General features: G+C 38.2%; 1 protein-coding gene across 3 annotated transcripts in view; it reads right to left on the bottom strand.

The window, feature by feature from the left end:
* The window catches only part of PTAR1 (protein prenyltransferase alpha subunit repeat containing 1), a 32,587-nt gene that overhangs the window by 3,021 nt on the left and 6,099 nt on the right, over positions 1–23,467 (bottom strand). The window contains exons 2-6 of one of the 3 annotated variants that reach the window (XM_074570248.1): positions 22,378–22,547; positions 13,067–13,133; positions 8,366–8,470; positions 4,274–4,487; positions 1,588–1,692 (exon numbers count right to left, since the gene is read on the bottom strand). In XM_074570248.1, the coding sequence (XP_074426349.1) occupies positions 1,633–1,692; positions 4,274–4,487; positions 8,366–8,470; positions 13,067–13,133; positions 22,378–22,547 (616 nt within the window). In that variant the 3' untranslated portion in view covers positions 1,588–1,632. Of the gene's footprint in view, positions 1–1,587; positions 1,693–4,273; positions 4,488–8,365; positions 8,471–13,066; positions 13,134–22,377; positions 22,548–23,467 lie in introns of those variants that run through there. The other 2 variants (XM_074570246.1, XM_074570247.1) reach the window with 2 other exon arrangements.

Consider the following 23,467-nt stretch of genomic DNA (forward strand, 5'->3'; position numbering starts at 1 on the left):
AAATCTTCAAAATTTATTTCTAGGAAGACAGGTGAGTGTGGCTACTGGGCAAAGCTTCTTTTACTTTACTTTCTCTGTTAGAGCTAATGGTTCTATTTCTTTAAAGGCTTTAATCTCTTTCCTCACATTGCTCCTCCTCTGGAATTTAAACTCTCCAAAGAGATCAAAACTACCTTTTTCATTTACTTCTAAAGACTTTGGATATAATCTTAATGGTATATTCTTCGTTTTAATCTCCTTTTCTAGGCTACCTATGTCACTTAACAGGACTAGCTGATGCAAAGCAATTTTCATAGGCACAAGTCTTCCCTTTTTCTCCTGCAGCACAAGCAGCACAGCCACCTACAAAGAAGAACATGGAAATGCGCAAGGCTAGTTATACAACTTTTTGTGGTGCATCTGTTCTAAAAGACGTTAGAGCAAATACAAACGATGTAAATAGCGTCTTTTACCTGAGATACTCACCATGCTTTTTAAGGCCTTGGCAAGAGACACCAGCATTGTCTTCCTTTTACAGATCAGCAAACTGAAGGGCACTACTGAAGAACAGCCCACACATGGGATTCTTAAGGAGGCTGAAACTCACTATCTCCAGTTCTGCACTTTAAACCACAAGATCACTTCTCTCTTAGCAGAACTGAGCTTACTCTTTTAAATTTTTGAATATTAAAATTTAACAGCATAATGAGTGACATCAGAAGAATCAGACCAGTCTTCATTTGGCCAGAACTGATACTATGCACATTATGTCCAACTTAGATCTTGAAATAATCTGATTCATTTACCTGACATGTTTATAAGCTACAAAGTTACAGGGGAACATTGTAGTTATGGATTTTTAACTGCCTGCACAAAGCAAACACAATGATTCTCACCATCACTCCTTACCTGGACTAGAAAACCTCTTTTAGAAAAGCAAGACAAAAGATTGTCATTAAACCTCTTGAGATCTACAAAAAGCAAAGCCTCTCTCTAGGAACCTCAGAATAACAGTGGAAGATACTTCAAACAACAGGAGGTAAAACAAAAAGCCAGCTACCGTCTGAATTCCAACGGAGGTTCTTTCTTATCAAGTCAGTTTTCTTTATTTCCACACCAAAACCACAAGCCCTTTGCCATTCTTCTGTGAAGTAACAAAGAAATGATATGAAAACGCCTCCCTCCTCACTCTTGATCACCAAAGGCAGAAGGCGGCCCTTTGTGAGAGGTTGTGAGCTGAGTACCATGGAACTGGCATCCTGCTCCAGAATAGGACATATGCACTCAGTGACCTTTGCCTCAACCTCTGGGTCTGCACTCCCTCTTACAACCTCGCTGACCCTGTGCTTGCTTTTTTAAAGTGCTTAATCACCATAAACTGCAGCCCAAAACTTCTCCCTGCTCTTGGACACTGGGGAAATGAAAAGGAACTGTATCTGAGGAAAAAACTTTAAAGGCTGACCAGATAAATATGTCAATGTCCACTCACACAAAAGACGGGTACCTTTGGAGGTCCAGTCAAGCCAAGGCCTTACTGGGGATGTCTACAGGAAAAATTACTTTGCGTCTTATGAACATACTTCTGTCTTCTGGGCATCACACAAGATAAGTGCTCAGGACAACCACACCATCACTTGTTTCTTTGCTTGTTTTTTAATGTAGGGCCTCATCAGCCACTCTCCATCCTGTAATTATGATCTTGAGTATTCCTATCTAAAGAAAACAAGAAAGTTCGTCCATCCTTGCTGAACTACATCCTGTTTTTGTACCTGCGCTATTTCTCTGAAACATCATGATGTATATGAATTGTAACAGACCATACTGATATTACTGTCTTACTCTGGTTTTCCAATTAAGTACACACCAACCTATTAGTAGGTGTCTGGAGCCCATGTTTTCCCCCCATTAGCTAACTGTACTGTCAGGTGAGAAAGCTGAAGTAAGCTTTCTCATCCTTTTCTGAAGCAAGTACTCCAATTCCATAAAGATTAGACTGGTTTGGAGCAATCTATTCTTGACAAATCCTTAACTGATATTAATGAACACTATTCAAACACTACATAAACTTGGTAATGTGGTTCAAATTCCACAGGAAAAACAAACTGAGGCTTCTATATTCAAACAAGATGATGTTTCTTTACTGTCTAATGTAAGAAAGAAGAAATATACATATTCTGTGAGAAAATCTTTGTAGAGGGCCAAAACCTTCTCCTCTAGTATTTTATATCTTTTTCACAGACTTCGAACTAAGATTCAGTCTGCAGAAGCATTAGGATTGATTATGATTACCAAATCAAAGGAAAAAACCCCAAACCCTACCAAACTAATCTACCCTCACAAATCCTCCAAAACAGGCCAACAGTTTCATAAATGATAAACCTGTTTTGAGACATCTTATTTCAATGATAATACAACATATACATTATTCTTCTGGGCATCTGTTTCCTTGTACACCTTAATAAAAACTACCTATAACTACAGGCAAAGTTTGTATTATAGCAGAAATGTGTTACTTAGTTACCTAGACAGAAATTTTATATCAAGATTCTCAGTATCTTTTATGTTCCACACTTTTCCCTAATTTTACTGCATCCCAAACACCTTCTGCTAGGCCATATGAAGAGGTGCATTGGTGGTGTCACGAAAAAAAAAAAAGAGAGTCAGCACGGAGATTTCCCAATGCCTTAAACACACTGCTCAAGGAACAGCAGCACCAGTGAAATTTTACCAGAGTTAACAAAAGCCTGTTGGACAAAACCAGAAAAAACTATTACTTCCTTACTAATCAGCCTAAAAAGAAGACCAGCAGGGGAACTGGGATGGCAGGCAAAGCAAACAGACTTGGCAGTGATCAAACAAAATTCAAACACTTCCTTCACAGGCATGCTTTGTGACACAAAGCATTGACAACTGCCAATGAATAAACCCACTAGAATAACAGTTCTGAGAAGTTATTTCTACCACAATGCAGTTCTTTCTGTTTATTTAATTTAGTAAGGAACAGGAAGTGCAAAAAGCACTCAGGGTGTTATCTTGATCTTCAAACTACTGTTAACTAAAGCATAAAGTTACTAGAGTTTTAATTAATATTGCTAATTTTTCCCCCCTTCTTTTTAATAAAGCTTTTAAAGACCTAAATAACAGACTTAGTTTTCTACTAATACAGACCTCTAACCCTAACTTCTAACCTCCAGTCCACCCCAATCCTGTAATTCTTCTGAATTTTCCATAACTACTTTTCCATACAAACTTGCTAGGCAGATGAGTCCAAATTCTGGGCTATCTCCCTCATGAAGTCTGGAACATACTTGCTATTTACTACCAATCTGATACAGCTATTTTTAAAGCTTCTCAAGTGAGAGTTAACAGGAAACCTCAGCAAAACAACATCCATTGGTAGCAGTAGCTGGCCCGTAAGACATAAAAATAACAACTATACTGCCTCAACAGCCTCCACTAAATTCCTCCCTCACTCTCCTAAGTATTTACAGGACGGCAAAAGGCAGCTGCACACATCCACGAGTGATGTGGACCTGTATCAGCCTAACATGCACAAGAAATTCACCTAACAGCTTAGAAAATACAGTATTACAAAACTGCCTATATGATTTTAGACCATGTCATATTAACTAATTCAGTTTGCTGCAGGTCTTGATTTTTAGATACTACCATCTGATCTGAAATACTGGCCACTGCCTTAAATGTCCCTGCTGGAGCTGAAATAGCTTGATCAACCCCCAGTTTAAATGCCATTAAAAGATACTGTTGGAGCTGAAGAAACTCATTGCAAGCACTACCACGCTTTCTCTGAAATTCCTGCAGTTTTTACTTAATCCTTCAATATTCTGAAGCCACAGATAAGCTGAATAAGGATATCAAAACAAGACATTGCATTACATTATAAAAAATAATATCTAGCATGTATTACATTTTTCTCTATTATGAATTTCAAAATTAGTACTAGAAGAATTATGTTCAGCTTCCTCTTCATTTCAGCTCACACAGTCCCATCCATTCTCCTGCCACAAGTTCATTAACACTAAGTACACAAACAGAACTTCATACCTGGGCAAGAAAAATCTGTTCTTTCTGCAGAGCAGGACCTGCCTACACTGGCAAGAAAAATGCAAAACATACTCATTGCAGTATTTTACCTGTTTTTTAAAAACATTCTTAGCTACCTGTGCTAACTACACGATACTCTCCATCTGTGTCATAGGATCTGCTTGGCAAACCAGTATTTTCTTTTTTCCAGGCAAGGGAATATAAGACTTTATTCACTATTGTATTATACCTTGACAGTCAGCTTTCCCAAATGCTGTAAAACCCAGATGCGATGGGACCAGGCATTGTAGTTGCTTGGATATCTCCCAGCAGCTTCAGAGCAGACATTCATTTCCTCCTGCACTAGTCGGTGAATTCTCTCCACAGGTGCTGCTCCCAAGTTTCCTTTAGTCACGTGACTGGGCAAGGAGTTTTCCTGAATTAATTGTTGCAGCACCCATCGTCTGATTAAACGACGTACAGTGTTAATGGTGAGAGAGCAATTTAAGAGAAAAAATGCAAAAATGCTTTTTCATTTATATAAACCAACCAACCCTTTCCAATATGTCAATTATCCAAACTACGCTGTAAATAGATGATAAGTAAGAAATAGTAGTAAACATAACGATCTGAACTCTTCCCATACTGAAAGCCATGACTTTATGGTCACACTCCAAAATAATTTAGCTCTAGCTGTATTTGTTGGTTTACTCACTGTAAGTGGTCATGGCTACTTAAAGCTACTAAATTTAGGAAACAGCAGACATGAAAAAAATGCAAGAACTGCCTGCATTAGATTTCTAACCAGCTCTCCTTTCAGAAACTTGTATAGCATTAAAATAAAGTACCCAAAATGAGAGCGAAAAAAGCTAGTCGGTAAAAAAAATTAACTGTGCTTTGTATTTTTTACATTAGTCAGTAGTGCACACAGCAAGTCCAATTAGTTTCTGTACATCACCAGCAGGAAGTGCAAAAGATTTACAGTTTCAAGGGCTATAAACATAACCAAAACAAATGTTTTTACTGCTGAATTATACATATTTGAAAGTACTGAGATAAGCACAGATTCATACATGGCTTCTTAATTTTATCATGGACTGAATTCTAGTAGTAATTTAGTAGTATTTTTAGATGAGTATTTTGAGAGGTGTCCTCAATGCTGCAGAAAACGTGCACCTGCAGACCCTACATAAAAGGGCCCTACAAAAGGGAATCACAGATGTGTAGACCTCCATGCAGCAGTCAAGAGAATTGCAATGGATGCATGTGGAATGCTCTGGAAAGCTTGACATCCTCTGGTCCGTGACACAGAGGTCTTTCTGTTTCATACGGGCTCACATCGGTTCCAAAACCAATCAATCGCTACTTTTAGAAAGGTGTCACTCCTAGTTAGAAGAAATCAATCAATAAAATAAAAATAATAAATTCATAAAATAAAAATAATAAATTCATTTTCTTTAAAATGAGAATTCTATTTTGTAATTCATATATAAAATTGTGTATGTGTATATACATAAAAAAAAGAACCAAACAGATAAGCCAATCACCATTAAAAACAAATTTGGTAATCCATCCGCTTTTTCTCTCATTTCAAAACATTTAGACCATTCTTGTTCACTGGTATTTTTTATTCATACTGTGTCTTTTTCTTAGTTATTAAAAAAAAACTATCAGAAGACAATATTATAAATAATTTATAAGAGTGCAATTTCTAAACTGCCTGCGTTTCTCAACAGAAATCACATGCAGTAGATTGAAACCAGCGTTCATACACTGTCTTCCAATATGTTTGTTTTAACTAAAGATGTACAGCCAAATAAATCCTGCTCATTACTGTATAACTTAATTTTATGAAATGTTGTATTTTTTAAGATTTAATTTTTGCTTTTTAAAAATCTCTTTGATCCAAACATCACTATCTAGTATTTTTTCACTTCAATCAGCAGACTTGCAAGAAATGGGAAATTCTAAAAATGTTTAGGTATGAAAGTTAAATATGTAGAGAGTCATTCCTTTAACAAAAGATAAATATTAATCCATTAACATTCACTTCTAACTAAAACCATAAAAAGACAAATTATTTTGATCTTGAAATTATTTCGTATGAGGATTTTTTATAAAATAAGGAATTCAGATAAATTATATATACAGGACTGTGTGAAAAAAAATACAGAATTTATAATTTTTGTGGCTACAAAAGAAAAAATATAAAATGAAACCTGAGCTATTTTCTAGACTTTTTGCATGGGAGGAAAGAAAGGCAAGCACAACCTCAAAAGATTTAACATGTATTGCTGGTACCTGTTGAATATTATAATAATATTTCAGAGATTTTTAAGAGAACATTTTCTACAATAGATTTGGAGAAAAGAATCCAATTTCTTCTGTGGCTGTATGCATGTTCCTATTACTATTGCAGTTCCTGGAATTACCGTAAATGAACGCAGGATTATTCAGTGACAATTGTGCAATCAATAGATATACTGACTCTATATGCGCAAGATCTATCTGAAACTCCCCAAAACATATAGCAAAAGGCCATATGGCAAAATGTATGACAGGTATTCTGACATCTTTAGTAAGTGTAAGAAAAAAATTTTTTGATATGTCTTCATTGACTTTTATAATCGCCTCGTTCCTTCATTTTGCACTTCTGCCTGAAATTTGGTATTACGGGGGTAACAGAAAACACTAAATTGATCACTATGCTGATGCAAAACGAAAATTTTTGCACATCTTATTTTCTAACATGTATCAATCATGGTCAGCACATTCAAATACAAGTCAAACATTTGTAGAATCATCCTCAAATATATGTTTCTGTTTTAGGCAAGTATGAGAAAGAACAACAAATTATAACCCTGTTAAAATACTCCTAATTTAAGATTGCATATAAATTATAGACAGAATTGTTTATTATTTCTAAGATGTAAATAAGTATTTAGAACCTACTGTTCTGACTAATTTCATAAAAATGTATTGATCATCATTATATGGATGGCACCAGGTTCAGCACTAGGTACATGCAGAAAATCAGTTTTCCAGTAACAGCTACCATGTAGGTAAGGCTAAACCATGACAAACAGCAAGATTTTTTTCCCATTATTTCTACATACTCCTTTTGCTTCAAAGCAATCAAGCAACGTGACTCAGTAGCATGGATATGATGAAAAGCAGTTGAAGAGCAACAAAATTAAAAGCAAACATTGCAGAAATTAATCAGTGTTGTTGCTATGTCAATGCTACTAACAAAGAAATTAACAGAAATTAAGTAAATGCTTACAAGTTAAGAAATGCCTAGGAATATTACATGTATTGCATTCTAGATTAACTTTCAGAATTTTAAGCTCATGCACTCACAAAGAAGAGTTTACCAACAACTCCCTCTCCCAAAAATTCACATGTTATTAGTACAACTGAAGCTTTATGTTTTTGATACAGTATGAATCCCCTAACGGGGTATCAGCTTTACGGTCATCCTAATGCTGGACATGTAAAACACAAACATTATGAACTGTTTTAGAATGTGTTACATTGAAATCTCTCTTAAGGCTCTCTATAAAAGGATGAGTTGTCCTATGAAAAATACATCATGGGGGGAAAAAAAAAGAAAAAAAAGTCACACACACCAAGATTTTTTTTTTTTTTTTAAACAAAGTTCAGCAATGGATCTATACTTCACTTGGCTGTGCTACAGGCATTTTATGAGTCATGACTGAGACAGTTAGCTTTGTGCATCCGCAAAATTCTGGAGTTATTTTTTCCAAAAGTGTGCTCTGTTATTTTAATATTTAGTAGTGGTGACTTAATGACATTGCTTAAGTCAGGAATGATAAAAATAAATTTGCCAAGGCAAAAAGACCAGTATTGGATTGGAAAAGAATCCAACTTTGGCTGCAAAGATTAGCTTTTACAGATTCTTGTCTTTCTGAAGTGCCTGTAGACAAGCAATATAGCAGTAAGTTGGAGGAAGGGGGAAATAAGGTGAAACCCACAATGCTCAAACACTTACTGTTGATGGAATCAGAATTCTCGGACTGAGAATTTTAGGTGCTACAAGACATGATAAATCTTTAGGGAAATTTATTAAAATAATTTAGGGAATTTTATTAAAAAAATATGCAGCAAAAAAGGTGCATATGATTTTAGTTCTAAGTGTAAAATATAGGCAGGTATCTTCAAAAGCCAAAGCACAGTATTTTACACTGCCTGGTCCAAAGAATCTGCTATATTTCTAGATGTCCTCCTTCATCTACGGTTCTCCTTAACTCCAGCACAGGAAAAATAACCCTAGGAAAAACATTTAGCTGTGGGGAGGCAATAGAAGGCAAGGGAAACAAACCTATGAATCCATGTTTCTGGACTCTTTGGAAACTTGGTTAACGCCAGTTTTCCAAGATGCAGATCTTTAAGTGGATTTAAAGTGCCAGACAGTATTAATTCTTTCCTACAAAAGATAAAATAAATTTGTATGAATAAAAGTAGTAACCTGAAAACAGAACACAAATCCCAGCAAGAGACAGCATGGCATTTCTTTTGTATCATAATAGAATCTCACTGTCAAACTACAAGAGTTTTAAAAGGTTTTGGTGGATTAACTCATTCCACTCTGCTACATATATGCACACCCTATTGTTCCTTCTAGCTTTCTAACTCCTACTGCCTGTCCCGAGCATGTTTGTAGACATCATCACATCACCAGTTACTCCCAGGACATTTGTCTCCATATCCTATTTGCCAATACAGTATATGGTGGCTTTGAAGTAAAGATACAATAAGTTCCAAAGTTACCATTTGCAGACAGGAAACATGTATTTCCGGGAACCTCCAGAAGTCACAACTGAAAACCAAGAGTGAAAGAAGTAGGAACAGCTTTGGCATGGTGGGGCTTTTTTGTTTGTTTTGGGTTACAAGTTGGTTTGGATTTTGTTTGCTGGTTTGTTTTCTTTTTTTTAATAATTTATGGTTCACCATAATGATACACATGGCACCAGGTTCAGCAAGAGAAGCAAATGATCAATTTTCTGACAAAAAAAAAAAAAGGGGTGGAGGGAGGAGCAGGGAGGAAATACCCCCTAAAAAAGCTGCTGTCCAGTAAGAAGGTAAAGCTCCTTTGCAATCTGCCACAGAACACATAATGTGGTTTTAAGTCCTGAGTCTCACAAACAAATTGACTCATTCCTTTAGTGTGAGCACTTACTGTCATTTTCTGACTGTTTTGGAAGTTTTCAGTAGGAAACTGACTCCAGCGGGTACATTGGCTTTGTGTGGCTTTAATTGAACTGCAAACCCACAGCCCAAAGCCACTGGTGAGATGTATACAACCAGACACTAGCCTAGACCCTTCTTTTGCTACTGAACCTACAGTTGAATATATCCTTATGGAAGTCTTGCTCCTGATACCTAGTAAAGTCAGTAGGGAACTGCCTACGGAGATCAGAAACATAGCTACTGGGACCTTTGCTTTTATCTGGATCAAGTTCCATCATGCTTCAGATTGGATGCTTTTAGCAGGTGCTCAACACGAAATCCACATCATACTAGCCGGGAGCGGCAGACTGACCAGACTGTTTGGTGCCAGTGCGTTTACTTTTGCAAAGCAGACCAGAGACAGATTCAGGGAATGTCAACACTGGAGCAGGTAGAATAATTGCCCCATTACTGGAATGCAAAAGGTGACATTTTGGTAAAAATCACTTACCATAAGGACAATGAAAAAGCACCCTAGATCAGTCTAACACTGAAAACAAATGCATGTACATATTTAAGAAAAATTTAGATTACCAGGCTACTTACCTCCCAAAAACCTAAACTCTTGGTGAAGAAACTGCTCTTTCTATATTAAAGCGTTAACTGTTAGTAAGCAGGCTCACACAAATTTACTCTTTCACAAAGTTGAGGAACATTACAGACAAGATTCACTTTTATTGCTGTGCTAGAAAAGCCGTGTTTAGCTTCACAGATTTTCAAATGAGAAATCCTCCCATCCACAAGTAAGGGACTTCAATCATGACTATGACTAAAGTATCATATACTGTCAAATAAACCTCTTTCAGGATCTTTCAGCAAACATGCAACTTGGGATATATAATTTCTAGCTCCCTTTTTTGCCATGCGGACCACAGGTAATTTTTTAGCCTTCAAAATTCTAGCTCCCATAAAAGATAACCTGAAATTATTTTAATGCGCCTTATGGTTTTGGTGACAGCTTTGAAGTTATTGATATCTGACAGGAAAAAGTTTGACTTTTCAGTGTGTCTTGTTATCTAATGTCTTTTGACTTTTGATCAATTGTATGCACCAGCAAGTATATCAGCAAGAACAAAAACACCTATGACAATTCCTTTACAATCAGTTACATTTTGGTCATTTTAACTTGGAAGATTTTTCAACCTCTAAAAACACAGGATAACTGAAATTATGATTAACAACTGGAGAGTTCTTGTTGTCCATTCAGTATAAAAGGGACTTCCTAACAAGTTCTAGGAAGCGACATATGTCTCCCATTCTTTAGCATGCCTTCCTCCACCATACAATTAGCTCTTGCTCAGCGCTCATGGTTTATGTTATAGTCCCTGCCCTTCCGTAGCTTCCCAGTCACTTCTAAATAAAATTAATAAATAAGAGACAAACCTACGCAGGCATATTACAATTCTTTAAAATAGCTCAAAAGTCAAGATAGATTATCTATCTGTTCCTAGCAGGTAACACATTTGGAGTTTTATGTTGTCCTGTGCTTCATTAACCAGATACAGCCCTCTATGATGGTTAGCTGAGCTGAAATGCTCATTAGTCTTCCACGCCACCACTCCAGTCTTCTTGCTCTGCAAGTCCTGTCTCCTTTTCAAGGAAGAGATTTCCTTTTCCCACTCTCAAACCACCCTCTTTCTGTACCTTCAAATTCAGTGCTTCTGAGTCAACGACTATCTCTGAAGCTCTCAGCAGAGAATTCAACATAGGAAAAAGGGATTATCCCAGCAAGAGAGTCATTAAATTCTTCAGGGAACACTATGTGCAGGGCTGCTATCCAGTAAATAACTATTACACTTTTATTTTTTAGTCTACTTATTGTCTATGATGCTTTTGTCCCTTAAAATAAAGCAGTGAATTTCTATGTGGAGAATACAAGATGAATCTGGTGCAACAAACAACCTCCAAGCAAGACGAAAACGATCACCCCATGGCAGACCCACCATGTTCTGAAAGCAGAGTGCAAGTCCCGCACAATTAGTTCCCAGCTTATACTAGCTCAGGATAAGGATTTACTTCCAGCATCTGTCCAGAACACAATCTGTCCTCTACTCTGGGACTGTATATGCCACACATCTGGCTAGCTTGACCTGTAATTTACTGAAGTGAGAATTTCACAGAACAGAAGCTGAAACGTGCCAATTAAGTGCCTACCCTTCAAAAGGGCCAACTCCCAGCAGCAGCCTAAAACAATGTAGAGTCCGATTCAGCAAAATAGTCCCTTGGCTAGAGCAGGCTTGGTGGTAGACTCCACAGCTATTGACTGGCTGGTATAACAACAGCTTCTCTCTGAATGTTAAGCGGAGCTTCAAAGACAGACCACCAGCCAGGCCACTGACCAAGAATTTGGGGAGCAAGGCTGCCTTCTGTAGTAATTTGCATACTTTGGTAAACCATAAGAGTCATAAAAGAGAAAAAACAATCCTCAACCATATTCCTTAACATTTTTAATTCCATTTACAACTTGGAACTACTCCTCTCATGTACATAAGAGCAAACTCTTTCAGCTGTTAGGCAGAAAAAAAGACAGACTGATAAGCATGGATGCATTTGCATTAAAAAAAAAATTCCACAAAACCTAACAAAAACCTGAATTCAGTTTTAAGTACCACAAGATTACATTACTGTAGTAGCTCTAGTACTTATACATACTCCTAATTCCATTTTATCACTTGAAAGCTATTCAACCTATACATTTTCATGACAGTAAGCCCTTCACTATCACTTTCATCCCCCCTTCTTAGACCTGAGATGCTAGAAAGATACAGATCACAGAACTACACCAGCAGTGAAAGCAGAAAGAAAAAAAAAAAAAAAGGCTGAATTTGCTGTATCTAGGGCTGACAGCTACCTGCAGCTGTCATCTTTCTAGGTCATTTTGTTAATTTTTCCTACTGCAACAGTGCATCTTAACTACAAAAGTCGTATTTTTAATGAGACCTCTCCTAGACACTACCATATAGTTTTCTGACAGTCCTCCAGCCCTTCTAGAACTATTCCTTTAAGACTATCTCCAGTCTTACCTAAGCAGCAGAAAGAAAATATTCCCCCACCTCTGAGATTTACATAAAAATTATCAGATTACAGGATTGTAATGAACTGTTGCTTCTGGGCTCCATTAGGAGCAAGGAGGTAAATTCCTGCTCCTCCTCCATAATGACTCCTGGACAGGTGCTGCAGTATGACCAATGGTGAAGCTAGGCTAATCCCAACAGGTACAAGAAAGGAGCAGGGAGGGGAAGAATGCGTCTGGAATAAGAGATATCCGCCTTCCTCCCCTCTTCTTGCAGTGTATCTATTAAGGGCAATTCTAGATTTGATGAGCTGCACTGGTAACGGCAGCAAGTTGAACTGTTATCTCAAAAGGACTCAGGTTTAATATTCAAAGAGGGGTAAAATGAAAACTGTGAAGACAGACAGCAAACATCAGTTGGGCACTATGTTATTCAGCAAAAAGGATATGCCCATTTAAAGGTTACAATTGGCCTTCCTTAACTGACAGAAAAGAAGAGGAGTGACAGTTCAATAGGACTTGTATCCCCCAAAAATGTGGGTCAAACACGTGCCTTCACATGCAGCAGTGTGATCTTTAGCCTGCATGACAAAAAAAAAAAAAGGTAGTCTGAAACTATCTGCAGGGCATGCAGGATAGAAGAGATTTTTAACATTCCTTCAGCACTCCTTAGATGAAAAGCTCTTGCAGTGTCACTAATTATCACTTAAAACAAAGCTTATAGCTGACTCACACATAAGGCCCAGGCCTTTCTGATGTCATTCGCTGAGTGCAACATACCTCACATTCCAAGCAGTGGTGAAGTCGGGGTTCAGCAGCAGCAGGGTACATGTGATATCTATCAGCTCTAGAAAGACGGATCAAGAGACACAAAGATTAGTAATGATTTGCACACAGCAGCTTGCTCTCTTCACTCCCTCACTTCATCTCCTTCCTCAAAGCTTCTCCTCCAGATGCTGCTGTACCTATGGACACCCACCTCTGCAAATCGCTGCTCCGTCTCATTCCAGAAGAAATGCTAACTTAATTTAAAAGGGAGCAAAATAATGGACTTCTGTCGCACTAACAACTTAGATGTAAGAAGTTGGCAGCTGACCTCTACCTGTACTGCTATAATCAAACGCACAGTATGCCCTCAGCAAGGGACAGCCATTACATAGAATCCTTGAGTATTTAGTGATTTAAATTGCAGACACACTGTATATATCATACACAAAAAATTCTTCAAAGAAAATCCAACAGTTTTAAAATAAGACAGTACCATTAAAAATATATCCTACTATTTCAGTTCAAGTCTGAGCTGCAGATGGCTGCCATACACTACACTGTTACAAAAAATACACATACTATAAAAAAACTGTAGCTAGGAAAATGAAACACCATAACCATGAATTAGGACCACAAAATAATTCAGCAATCTAGCTGCACAGAAAACACTTTAAATACATTCTGAAGTGATAGCCTTGCTTCAGACTGAGGTTTTAAGACTGATTCACTAAAAAAAGAACAAATGGAACATTTGTTTGCATCCCTGCATTTAAGCACTGCACAGACTGTAGATTTATGTATGACACTTATTTTTAACAATTTCGTAAAAACAACACTGAGGTATATGGTTGCTGAGAACGGAAGAGTAATTTCATTGTAACCTAGTCTTTCCCTTTCCACTGCACTGCACCAGTCCAGCAGTTTGAGTCCCACCACGGTATCAGTGGGGATCCATGAAGCATCTCCAGTTAAGCTTGAGATACTAAGGACTGTGTCCTGGTTCCGGCAGGGATAGGGTTAATTTTTCCTGGTATTCCATGCCATGTGAGCCATGCCCACCCTGAGCTGCCGGGGCAGGGAGTTGCCACTTGGAGTGGGCTGGGGCATTCCGGGTCCAGTCGGTGAGCCGCAGGGAGAGCGGCGGTTCCGTAATTGTGTTTGTATATTCCTCTGTCCATGTTATTGTTGTTGTTTGCATGTTCCCTTTGCTGTTCTGTTAAACTGCCTTTGTCTCAACCCAAGAGTCTTGCCTTTTCTTCTGATTCTTCCCATATTGGGCAGGCCCGAGCGAGGTTCTTTGTTGCCATTTGAGGCCAAACCACGACAACTGTCCCTGTGTTGGCTCTCTCAACCTCTGCTCTCATGAGACGTGGCATCAGATCAGTTAACCAGTCTTGCAATAACAATTCTTAAATTTACGTGGTAATTTTACAATTGAGTAAAAAGAAGAAACTTGCTTCAAAACTGAAGGTGACTATTCAGGCTTTTACTGCCAAGAAAGTTTGGCTAAAGGGTGGTGAGGCACTGGCCCAGGTTGCCCAGGGAAGTTGTGGATGCCCCATCCCTGGAAGTGTTCAAGGCCAGGCTGGATGGGGCTTTGAGCAGCCTGGTCGAGTGGGAGGTGTCCCTGCCCACGGCAGGGGGGTTGGAACTAGGTGATCCTTAAGGTCCCTTCCAACCCGAACCATTCTGTGATTCTGTAAATTCTCACCTAATCACCCCACGCTTAACATACTAAATAGATTGTATTCCAGGTGATTTCCATCAAATAAGAGACACTTCATTACTTTCTAAGGAAAAAAAGGAAAAGGAAAAAGGTTTCTCATGGAACTAGGTCTCTGGTTAGTGCAGCTAATATGACTGTAAAATTAAATTTTAAAAAGACACTGATGAAATGCAACAATAATGGAGCATAGTAATTCAAAATGAAAAGGAACGTGGCTTCATGTATCTTTGAACCAAGCCTTTGAGAGAAGTTAATATTTAAGTGGATCAAAAAGTGGAATACCTTTACGTATCACTGTATGACTGCTCGTTCATTTATGTCCCGCAACGTAATTTTGTGTTTCCCATGATGTTCCCACTTATGAGGAACATGTTAAGCCATTGTATATGGCTGGGGAGGGGGGAAATGCTTCAGTGTACTCTGTCAATTTTGCACTAAGCTTTTATGGTGATATTTTAAAAGTAATCTCAAGGAACTGACTTAAGTTTCTATTTTCATGGGGTTTAGTTGAGATGCTTTTTTCCTTTAATGAAAGATTTCCTTTTAAGCTCCTCTTTGTTGTCAGGGAATGAATATTTCTCATACGTGCAAAGCTTCTTCCTAATTTGCTGCCTAAATGTATAAAGCTTTTCCTTTGACTTCCCCAACCCCTGAACCCGCAACGTACTTTAACCTATTTAATTTTAGACAGATAAATTGCCCAATTGAAATATCCAGGATTACACAGATGGATAAAATTAAACACCTACTAAGTGTTTTGCTGGCTACTGTTTCAATTTTACACTCAAAAACTTCAGTGGCAACATTTAACAAAACATCAGTAATAAGGAGCTATAGTTAAAATTGTGAGCTGTCATTGTTTCACGTAGGTTTTCCATTTTACCTTCTCAAAATATTAGTAGTTTTTCTATAGTTTTAAAACTCTCAATTTTACATATCATGAATATAGATAATAAAATGCTCTGATTATTCTGCTATTATTACCTCGTGTCATAAACAATACACACCAATTGCCTTTCAAAATGTAATAGGCCAAGAACTAATAATAACTCTTCCAAGGTAACATAAATCTTTACATCAAATTCACAGTACTCGCTACATGGCAACTGAGAGTTTCTTCAGAGGAAAAAAAAAAAATATCAGGAAGTATTAGCTCTGTTGCTAACACAAACTAAGGCTACATACCTTTATTCAGTTAATTGCATTTTTACCCCACCCGGCCAACTTTCTCTCCAACTGGTGATTATTTACAAAATCAAACAAACAACAACCCCTCCCCCTCAAATGCAAAAAAACCCAAACGCAAAAACCTCTAATACTAGCTTCTCACCCAGACCAAAGTCACATATATTTTCAAACTTGCTTTAAGTTATATTTAATCTAGACTGCCAGCAAATAGCTAGCTAAGTATAATTTTTGAAACTTATTACAAAGAGTTCAGAGCACCAAATCTAGTTTGATTGACACTTCCCATGGCAAACTTCATTTTCAGCTGCTTATCACTTTGCCAGGAAGTCAGTGGGCTGCATCTAAAGGCTCCAATGCTCAGCCACGGTAAGTATCAATCCACCGCGGTAAGTATCAATCCAACAGAACTGTGCAATAAAGGAGATCTGTCTGCAGGACTTTTTCATCTGTTACAGGAGAGAAAGGTGTTTGCTATAAGACAGAAAGGTAAATGAAACTGCAGTACAGGATAAGAAGAAAAGCAGAGACACGGCAAAATGCTGCAACAAAGAACAGGATTAGAGGCAGTTCTGAAGTAAGTCACAAAAGATCCTGAATTTTTCAGTGTTGGATTTTGTAAATACAGTAAGGTTTTTAGTAATTACTAGGTACTACCACTGTATATGCTATAGTAAAGCAAAATCTTGTTACGGTCTAGTTCAGTCTTTTGAATATTTTTTTAGAAATGGTTTTCATAGTCTATATAACTCCTCTTAAAAGAATACAGTTTGTTTATCCTCTTAAGTCATGATTTCCAGTTAACATGATTATTCTGGTAATATCAGAGGTCTGGAACAGCACCAAACCAAGCCTAACTTAAACAGAATCTTGTCTGCCGTTTTGTCCATTTTCCCATTACAGAGGCATTCTAAACATCATCAAAAGAAAGAAGAAGACAAAAGGAAAACCTCAAAGGAATACCCGTTCTTTCATGTCGATGTTGTTTGATGCTTTGTGCAACAACAGAATAGAACAGAATCATTTAGGTTGGAAAAGACCCTTGAGATTGTCAAGTCCAACCGTAAACCTGTAATGCAGAAGTCTGGCACTGGGCACAAACGCTGCTCATACAAATGCTCTCAGCTCAACGAGATCAACGTTATAAGCAAACCCTGAGTCTGAGCATGTTTCCTCCATTCAGGTCTGCAATAACAGGTACACCAGCACTGGCGAAACACTCTGCTTCAGGTCTGTAGCTGCAGCATAAGCATGTGCTCCGTCATTTTCTCAAAGAAGGGCTGTGATTAATATTTACATATTGACCAGTAACAGATGAAGATTTCATTAAGTGTGGATTCTGAGGCAGAGATGTCAAATGACACAATTTTAGTAACCTCTGAGCCACTTATCAATAGAAAGCCTTATGACAGATCTGGCACACAGTGACAGTAGTTGCCAGTTACTTCCCTCTGTGTCAGTAACAAAACCCAACATATTTCATTTACAATTTAAAAGTACTTTCTGCTAGATACATTTTAAGCAAACTATAGCATCAGATGAGCTCACAACATACATTTCTTTTTATACATGAAAGTCTACCCTGCTGCAAAAGGACAAATATAACACCGCATTTTTAGCTCATTTTCTTTTTAAATATGGCTGTATCCAGGTTTTTATTTTCATAAGTGTACCACACTAAGATGCGCTTTTCAGAAGAGTGTTGTAAAAGTAGAAACACAGATTTATGGAAAGTAAGGATATTCTGGGAGTATGCACAGCAGTACTTTGCATACAAAGAGAAGAAGTTTGTAGCAATTTCAGAAAACCGTCTTGTGATAACAGAAACAATATGCACGCATAAATTAAAAAGATGTTTTGGAGAAAGGATAAAAACATATTGTAAAATTAGGATTTCTAAACTGGAACAATAGCAAGAAGAGAAGCAGTCATGATTATGGATTTCAAGACACCATCTTATTCAAGTAACCAAAAGAAAACATAACTAAATTAAACATCTGTCACAGTAAGCTTTACTTGACTATAAAGCACTTCCTTCTTCCAGGATCATGCCAGAAAAACATCAAACACATCTGAAAGCAGACACTTGAATCACCACCCTGTTTTTCTCCTCTGTTCTATTTAAAATGGCTCACAGTAATTTGAACAAGACAAAAGAGGTAACAAGACTACATTTGCAATCACTGTTCATTGCAAGCACCAACAGAATATGCAATTGAGTTTTGTAGCAGCAATAAACAAATGTATCCCTTCACTACATTCAGAAGAAAACAACTACCTTGCCAAATTCCAGCATGCACTTCTGTCTACAACAAGGGATTTGGAGGAAAATCCTTGAGGATATTTCAAACATACAGAAAACCTAACACCTCTGGATAGAGTATGCCTACTTACACCGCACTAGAGAGATTTCCACCTTCATTTCCTCCACCACTGCAGTTCAGTTTCTGCTACAAACGTGAAACTCAATTATGGTAAAACATATCAAAGCTGTACCTTGCTTTACAAACAGGTTATTAACATAGTGAGGTCCTGATAAGTTTCACAGCAGTGACACAAAACCTCAATAGACGTGAAAACGTTGTAGATCACCTCTTTTCACATGTTTTACAGTGATTTTTGTAATTGAAGAAACAAAGGATAATGGAGTTTCATTTCAAAAGAAGAAACACAAACAAGTTTCAACAAAGGCAGTCACCTAAACTTCATGCCACTCCAGTATGATCTTCGTTTTGAGAGGAAGGTTTCTGTGAGGCTTCGTCTGGGAGGGAAGCAGAGACACCCTCCAAGCAGTCGGCGCACTGTGCCATCCTGCAGGTATGGGCATGTGCCACAGTGTCACCACAACAAAGCGCTTGGACCTGTGTGCGTAGAGCAGGATGCCACCACATTAGCTGCCCTTTAGCTAACAGCTATCAGTGGTCTCCAGCCTCCCAGTGCAAGACTGACACAGATCTCAGTGGTTTGTATTTTGGCTTGAAACAGCAAGTTTTTGTCCACGTGTCAATTTCTAGGGGAGGACTTCTCTGTAACATTTGAGACTGAAATGAAAAGTCTCCCTGCAGAAGATCTGCAGCGTAATCAAAATACACCTCACAAACTCCCACGTCAGACCTGCAAAAAACACTGCAATGAGAACCACTGGTCTTGCTAAGGCTCCCTGTGCTAACAAGTTCAGCTCTTTAAATTGTAAAATTTGTTTCCAGCTACATGTCAGAGTCAACATTATTTATATTCCTTGCACTAAAGCTCTTTTTATTGAATTGTATAATTGTCTGCATTATAAATTCTGAACTAGAAACCAGTGATTGTGATCTGATCACAATCAGAACTGAATGCATCAGCAGCGACTTGGTGGCAACTATGAAAAACATGCAGGGCTTACCAGGTCCATCCATAAACAATGGAAACCAAGTAAGAAATGTAAGCTACTTATGTTAGAAATATACATCCCCTGGGAATAGAAGTCTTTTAAAGATGTCTGTAATGAGAAAGAATATTTAAGAAAATAAATGATGTGAAAATAAAAAATAAAGGACAATATAAAATTTATGAGGTGCACAAAACACTTTTCTTAGGTAATCACATAATGACATGACATCAACCCTCTGTTGTGGGGTGGGGGAAAACAAAAAAATGTTAGACAAGTAAAATGCAGACAATCACCAGGTCATTCATACACAACAATACATGAAAACAACACTTCAACTTTCTTAAGCTACTCATTTGAATGAAGAATTAACTCCAAGTATCAAGCCAGTACTTGATACACCACCCAAGGTACACAAACAACAGTGGAGACTATATGTTACCAGTAGAATGGGTTCCTCGATGTCATGATCTGGTTTGCAAAGAGGTAAAAAGTTCCTGTGTATGGCCACCCCACATCCACTAGAAGGCAAGCACTTTCATGCTTACCTTATGAACCTTCTCTGCCATTTAATGCTACTCTTTTCAAAATGCTTGTGTTCTCTATCCGTTTGTTTGTAATAAGGAATTAAAGTCTGCTTAATAACTCTAGAACTTGCCCTCAGGGAAAAAAAATCTAGGCAACATTTAATTGCCTTAAGAATGCTCCCTTGCCAAGATTCACTGAAGACCTTGGTCTTCTTTCTCCATATCATCCCTGAATGCAAAAGAAGCTCAAATGCACATTTATAATAGACTCATCTAACACCATCTGACCGTCCTTTGCCCTCTGCTTTAATGAGGGGAAGTGCACAGCTGGCTTCATCCACTTAAGGTGAAACAGCCTACAGTAATAAAACATTAAAGAGGAGAAAAGCAAATGGCAGTTATATCAAGAAAAAGATGTTACTAGCTCTTTTCCAGATCTTTACTGAACTACTCTCAAAACCTATCTGTTCAAGACAGTACAGCATGTTAGTTATGTGATGATTAGATGCTAGGGTCTGCATCAGATGTCTGCCAGCATCCCACTATTTATATTTAAAACATAATTATTTAACTCAATAGTTCATCAAGCAACCAGAGAGAATACCTTTGATATACCAGGAGGGGAAGATAATCCAAGACACTAATTTTAAAGCACAATGGACACAGACATTATGCATTAGGTTAGTTTCACACACACAGAAAAAAATTACAATATGGTAAGGGCCCCAAACTGAAACCCAGGTGTATGTGAGATACTAAAGACCTGAATTCTGTGAGTGGTGACTGGGTGTTCTTCAAAAGAAAACATATCCCTCCTTCTCAGACACACAAATGTTAAAAATGCCGTAGCAGATAAAAAGAAAGAAACTCACAAAAGAACAAACACACACCAGAAATAAGACACTGAAATAAGCCTAGAGTAAAACATTTTTTTGTGCTGACTGCTATTCAGATGTGAGCTGGAAACATGAACAAAAATCCAAATAGTTTCTTAGACTACAGTTACCCTCTTTCATTCTTACTCTGAACAGAAAAGGACACTTTGTAAGCAGTCAAATATCTCCCATGCCACACCCTTTTATAAGTTTTTTTAAAAAATTCAAAATAGACAACATATACCAAACTATTTTTCATGCAAGTAAAACAAACTGAAAACAAAACTAAAATGATGAAAAAGGAAATAAATGATTTCGCGTACCCCTACATCTGAAAAACACTGCACTTGTTTCTTCCTTTATATCCATAATCACTACAGTTTTCCTTCTGACTCAGGAAAGCAGGACAAAATCCCTTTTGTAAAGATTAACACCACTTCCCTAAACCACTCATGGGAATAAGTCATCTCCCTCTAATCCTTTCAGCTTGGGCAAGAGAGAAAGGATTTGCATTTTCTATCTACAAACTTGTCTGGGTTGCCAAGATGCACAACCAAAAGCCTGCCCTCCCCTTCAGTAACACTCAGTTCTTTCAGAACAGGTTAAACTGGCCTTTAAGAAGGGCCAGTGTAGTGTCAAAAAATGTAAGTGATCTGAACAAGGAGATTGAGGGCACCCTCAGTAAGTTTGCAGATGACACCCAATTGGGTGGGAGTGTTGATGTGCTTGCGGGTAGGAAAGCTCTACAGAGGGATCTGGACAGGCTGGGTCAATGGGCTGAGGCCAACTGTATGAGGTTCAACAAGGCCAAGTACCGGGTCCTGCACCTGGGTCACAACAACCCCATGGAATGCCACAGGCTGGGGGAGGAGTGGCTGGAGAGCTGCCTGGAGGGAAAGGACCTGGGGATACTGGTCGATAGCTGGCTGAATATGAGCCAGCAGTGTGCCCAGGTGGCCAAGACGACCAATAGCATCCTGCCTTATATCAGAAACAATGTGGCCAGCAGGACTAGGGAAGTGACTGTCCCCCTGTACTCATCACTGGTGAGTTCACCCCTCAAGTATTGTGTTCAGTTTTGGGCCCCTCACTACAAGAAAGACATTGAGGTGCCGGACCACGTCCAAAGAGGAGCAACAAAGCTGGTGAAGGGTATAGAAAGCAAGTCTTATGAGGAGCAGCTGAGGGAACTGGGGCTGTTTAGTCTAGAGAAAAGGAGGCTGAGGGTAGACCTTATCACTCTCTACAACTACCTGAAAGGAGGCTGTAGTGAGGTGGGGATCAGTCTCTTCTCCCAAGTAACAAGTGATAGGATGAGAGGAAACGGCCTCCAGTTACAACAGGGGAGGTTTTGGTTGGATATTACAAAAAATTTCTTCCTCAAAAGGGTTATCAACCACTGGAACAGGCTGCCCAGGGAAGCAGTTGAGTGACCATCCCCAAAGGTGTTCAAAAGACATGTAGACATGGTGCTTAGGGACATGGTTTGGTGGTGGACTCCATAGTGTTAGGTTTATGGTTGGACTCAATGATCTTAAGCGTCTTGATTCTATGATTAATAAACCTAAATGATTCTATGATTAATAAAAAATGTGCATTAAGAATCACATAAGATACTATTATCCAACTGGGTAACTTACCATCTTTGTTCAGCCATTGTTTTCTTTGTCTGTAGAGGAGAAGTTTATTGTGGACATATGGCAAAAGAAACTTTACACACCAGCTCTCCACACCAAGCTTATTTTCCACCAGGACAATAGGGCTTCGGTTATATCTGGCTTCAGGGCAGGGTATTAATCCAATTTCGTCTCTTAAAAAAGAGAAAGAAATATAATTAAACTTACTTCCAGTAGATGCCAGTTATTTTTCTTAGAGCAGACTGGCAATGCTTCCCACCCAGTCAGTCCATGATCTTTTTCCCTGTCTTTACCGATATCCGTACTCATTATCCTCAATTCATCTTCTTGATTCTTGATGAACTGCAGGTACGATAAAAAGTATTTTCAGAAAGCCATCCTCTGCGAAACCAATGCAGTGTATTAACTTGGCAAATAAATGATTCAAACATATTTTAAGACATGAATAAAGATTTAAGTTGAGCAAAAAAAGTAAATGCATTTTACCCTTGTACAATTTATTCAGACACAATATAAAAGCCAGTTGTGGTTTTTGACTTATGAGTCGCTACAAAAATTTTGTATTAGTTCTTCAATGCTGTATTTGTAGAAAACCAGAAATATTTTAAGACTTGCTGAAGACTCTGGAAGTAATAGCCGTGATTAGGTGAGCCAGCATGAATTCGCAATCCTTTAAATGTTCTCTAGGAAGATTCATTTTGGTGATTCTGTCTCTTCTCACCTTAAGATAAATGGAAAAGTCTTATTAGATTTTTCCCAAAGATCCTAAATAAGGAAGGTCGCTTTTTTGTATTTTTAGTTTTATCACCTAAGTAGTTTAACCCAGCTGAATTAACACAAGTACCCCTTGCTTTGCGATGGAGATGCGATGGAGCTAACTGCTACTGCAAGGGAAACAAAACACATTAACCAGTACAGGCACCTAACTGACCCAAAGCTTCCCAGGTATGCCCTGCAGCAGCATGACCAGCTGCTCGGAAACCAAAGATTGCACAAAAGAAAAATCACATAGACAGCAACGTGTGTGTTTCCACATGTCCCATTTTTCCTTCTCCTATGCAAGGCAGCCTGCTGAACAGGGGGAATATTTGAG

This window comes from Larus michahellis, chromosome Z, assembly GCF_964199755.1.
Source record: "Larus michahellis chromosome Z, bLarMic1.1, whole genome shotgun sequence".
Taxonomy (NCBI): Eukaryota; Metazoa; Chordata; class Aves; order Charadriiformes; family Laridae; genus Larus; species Larus michahellis.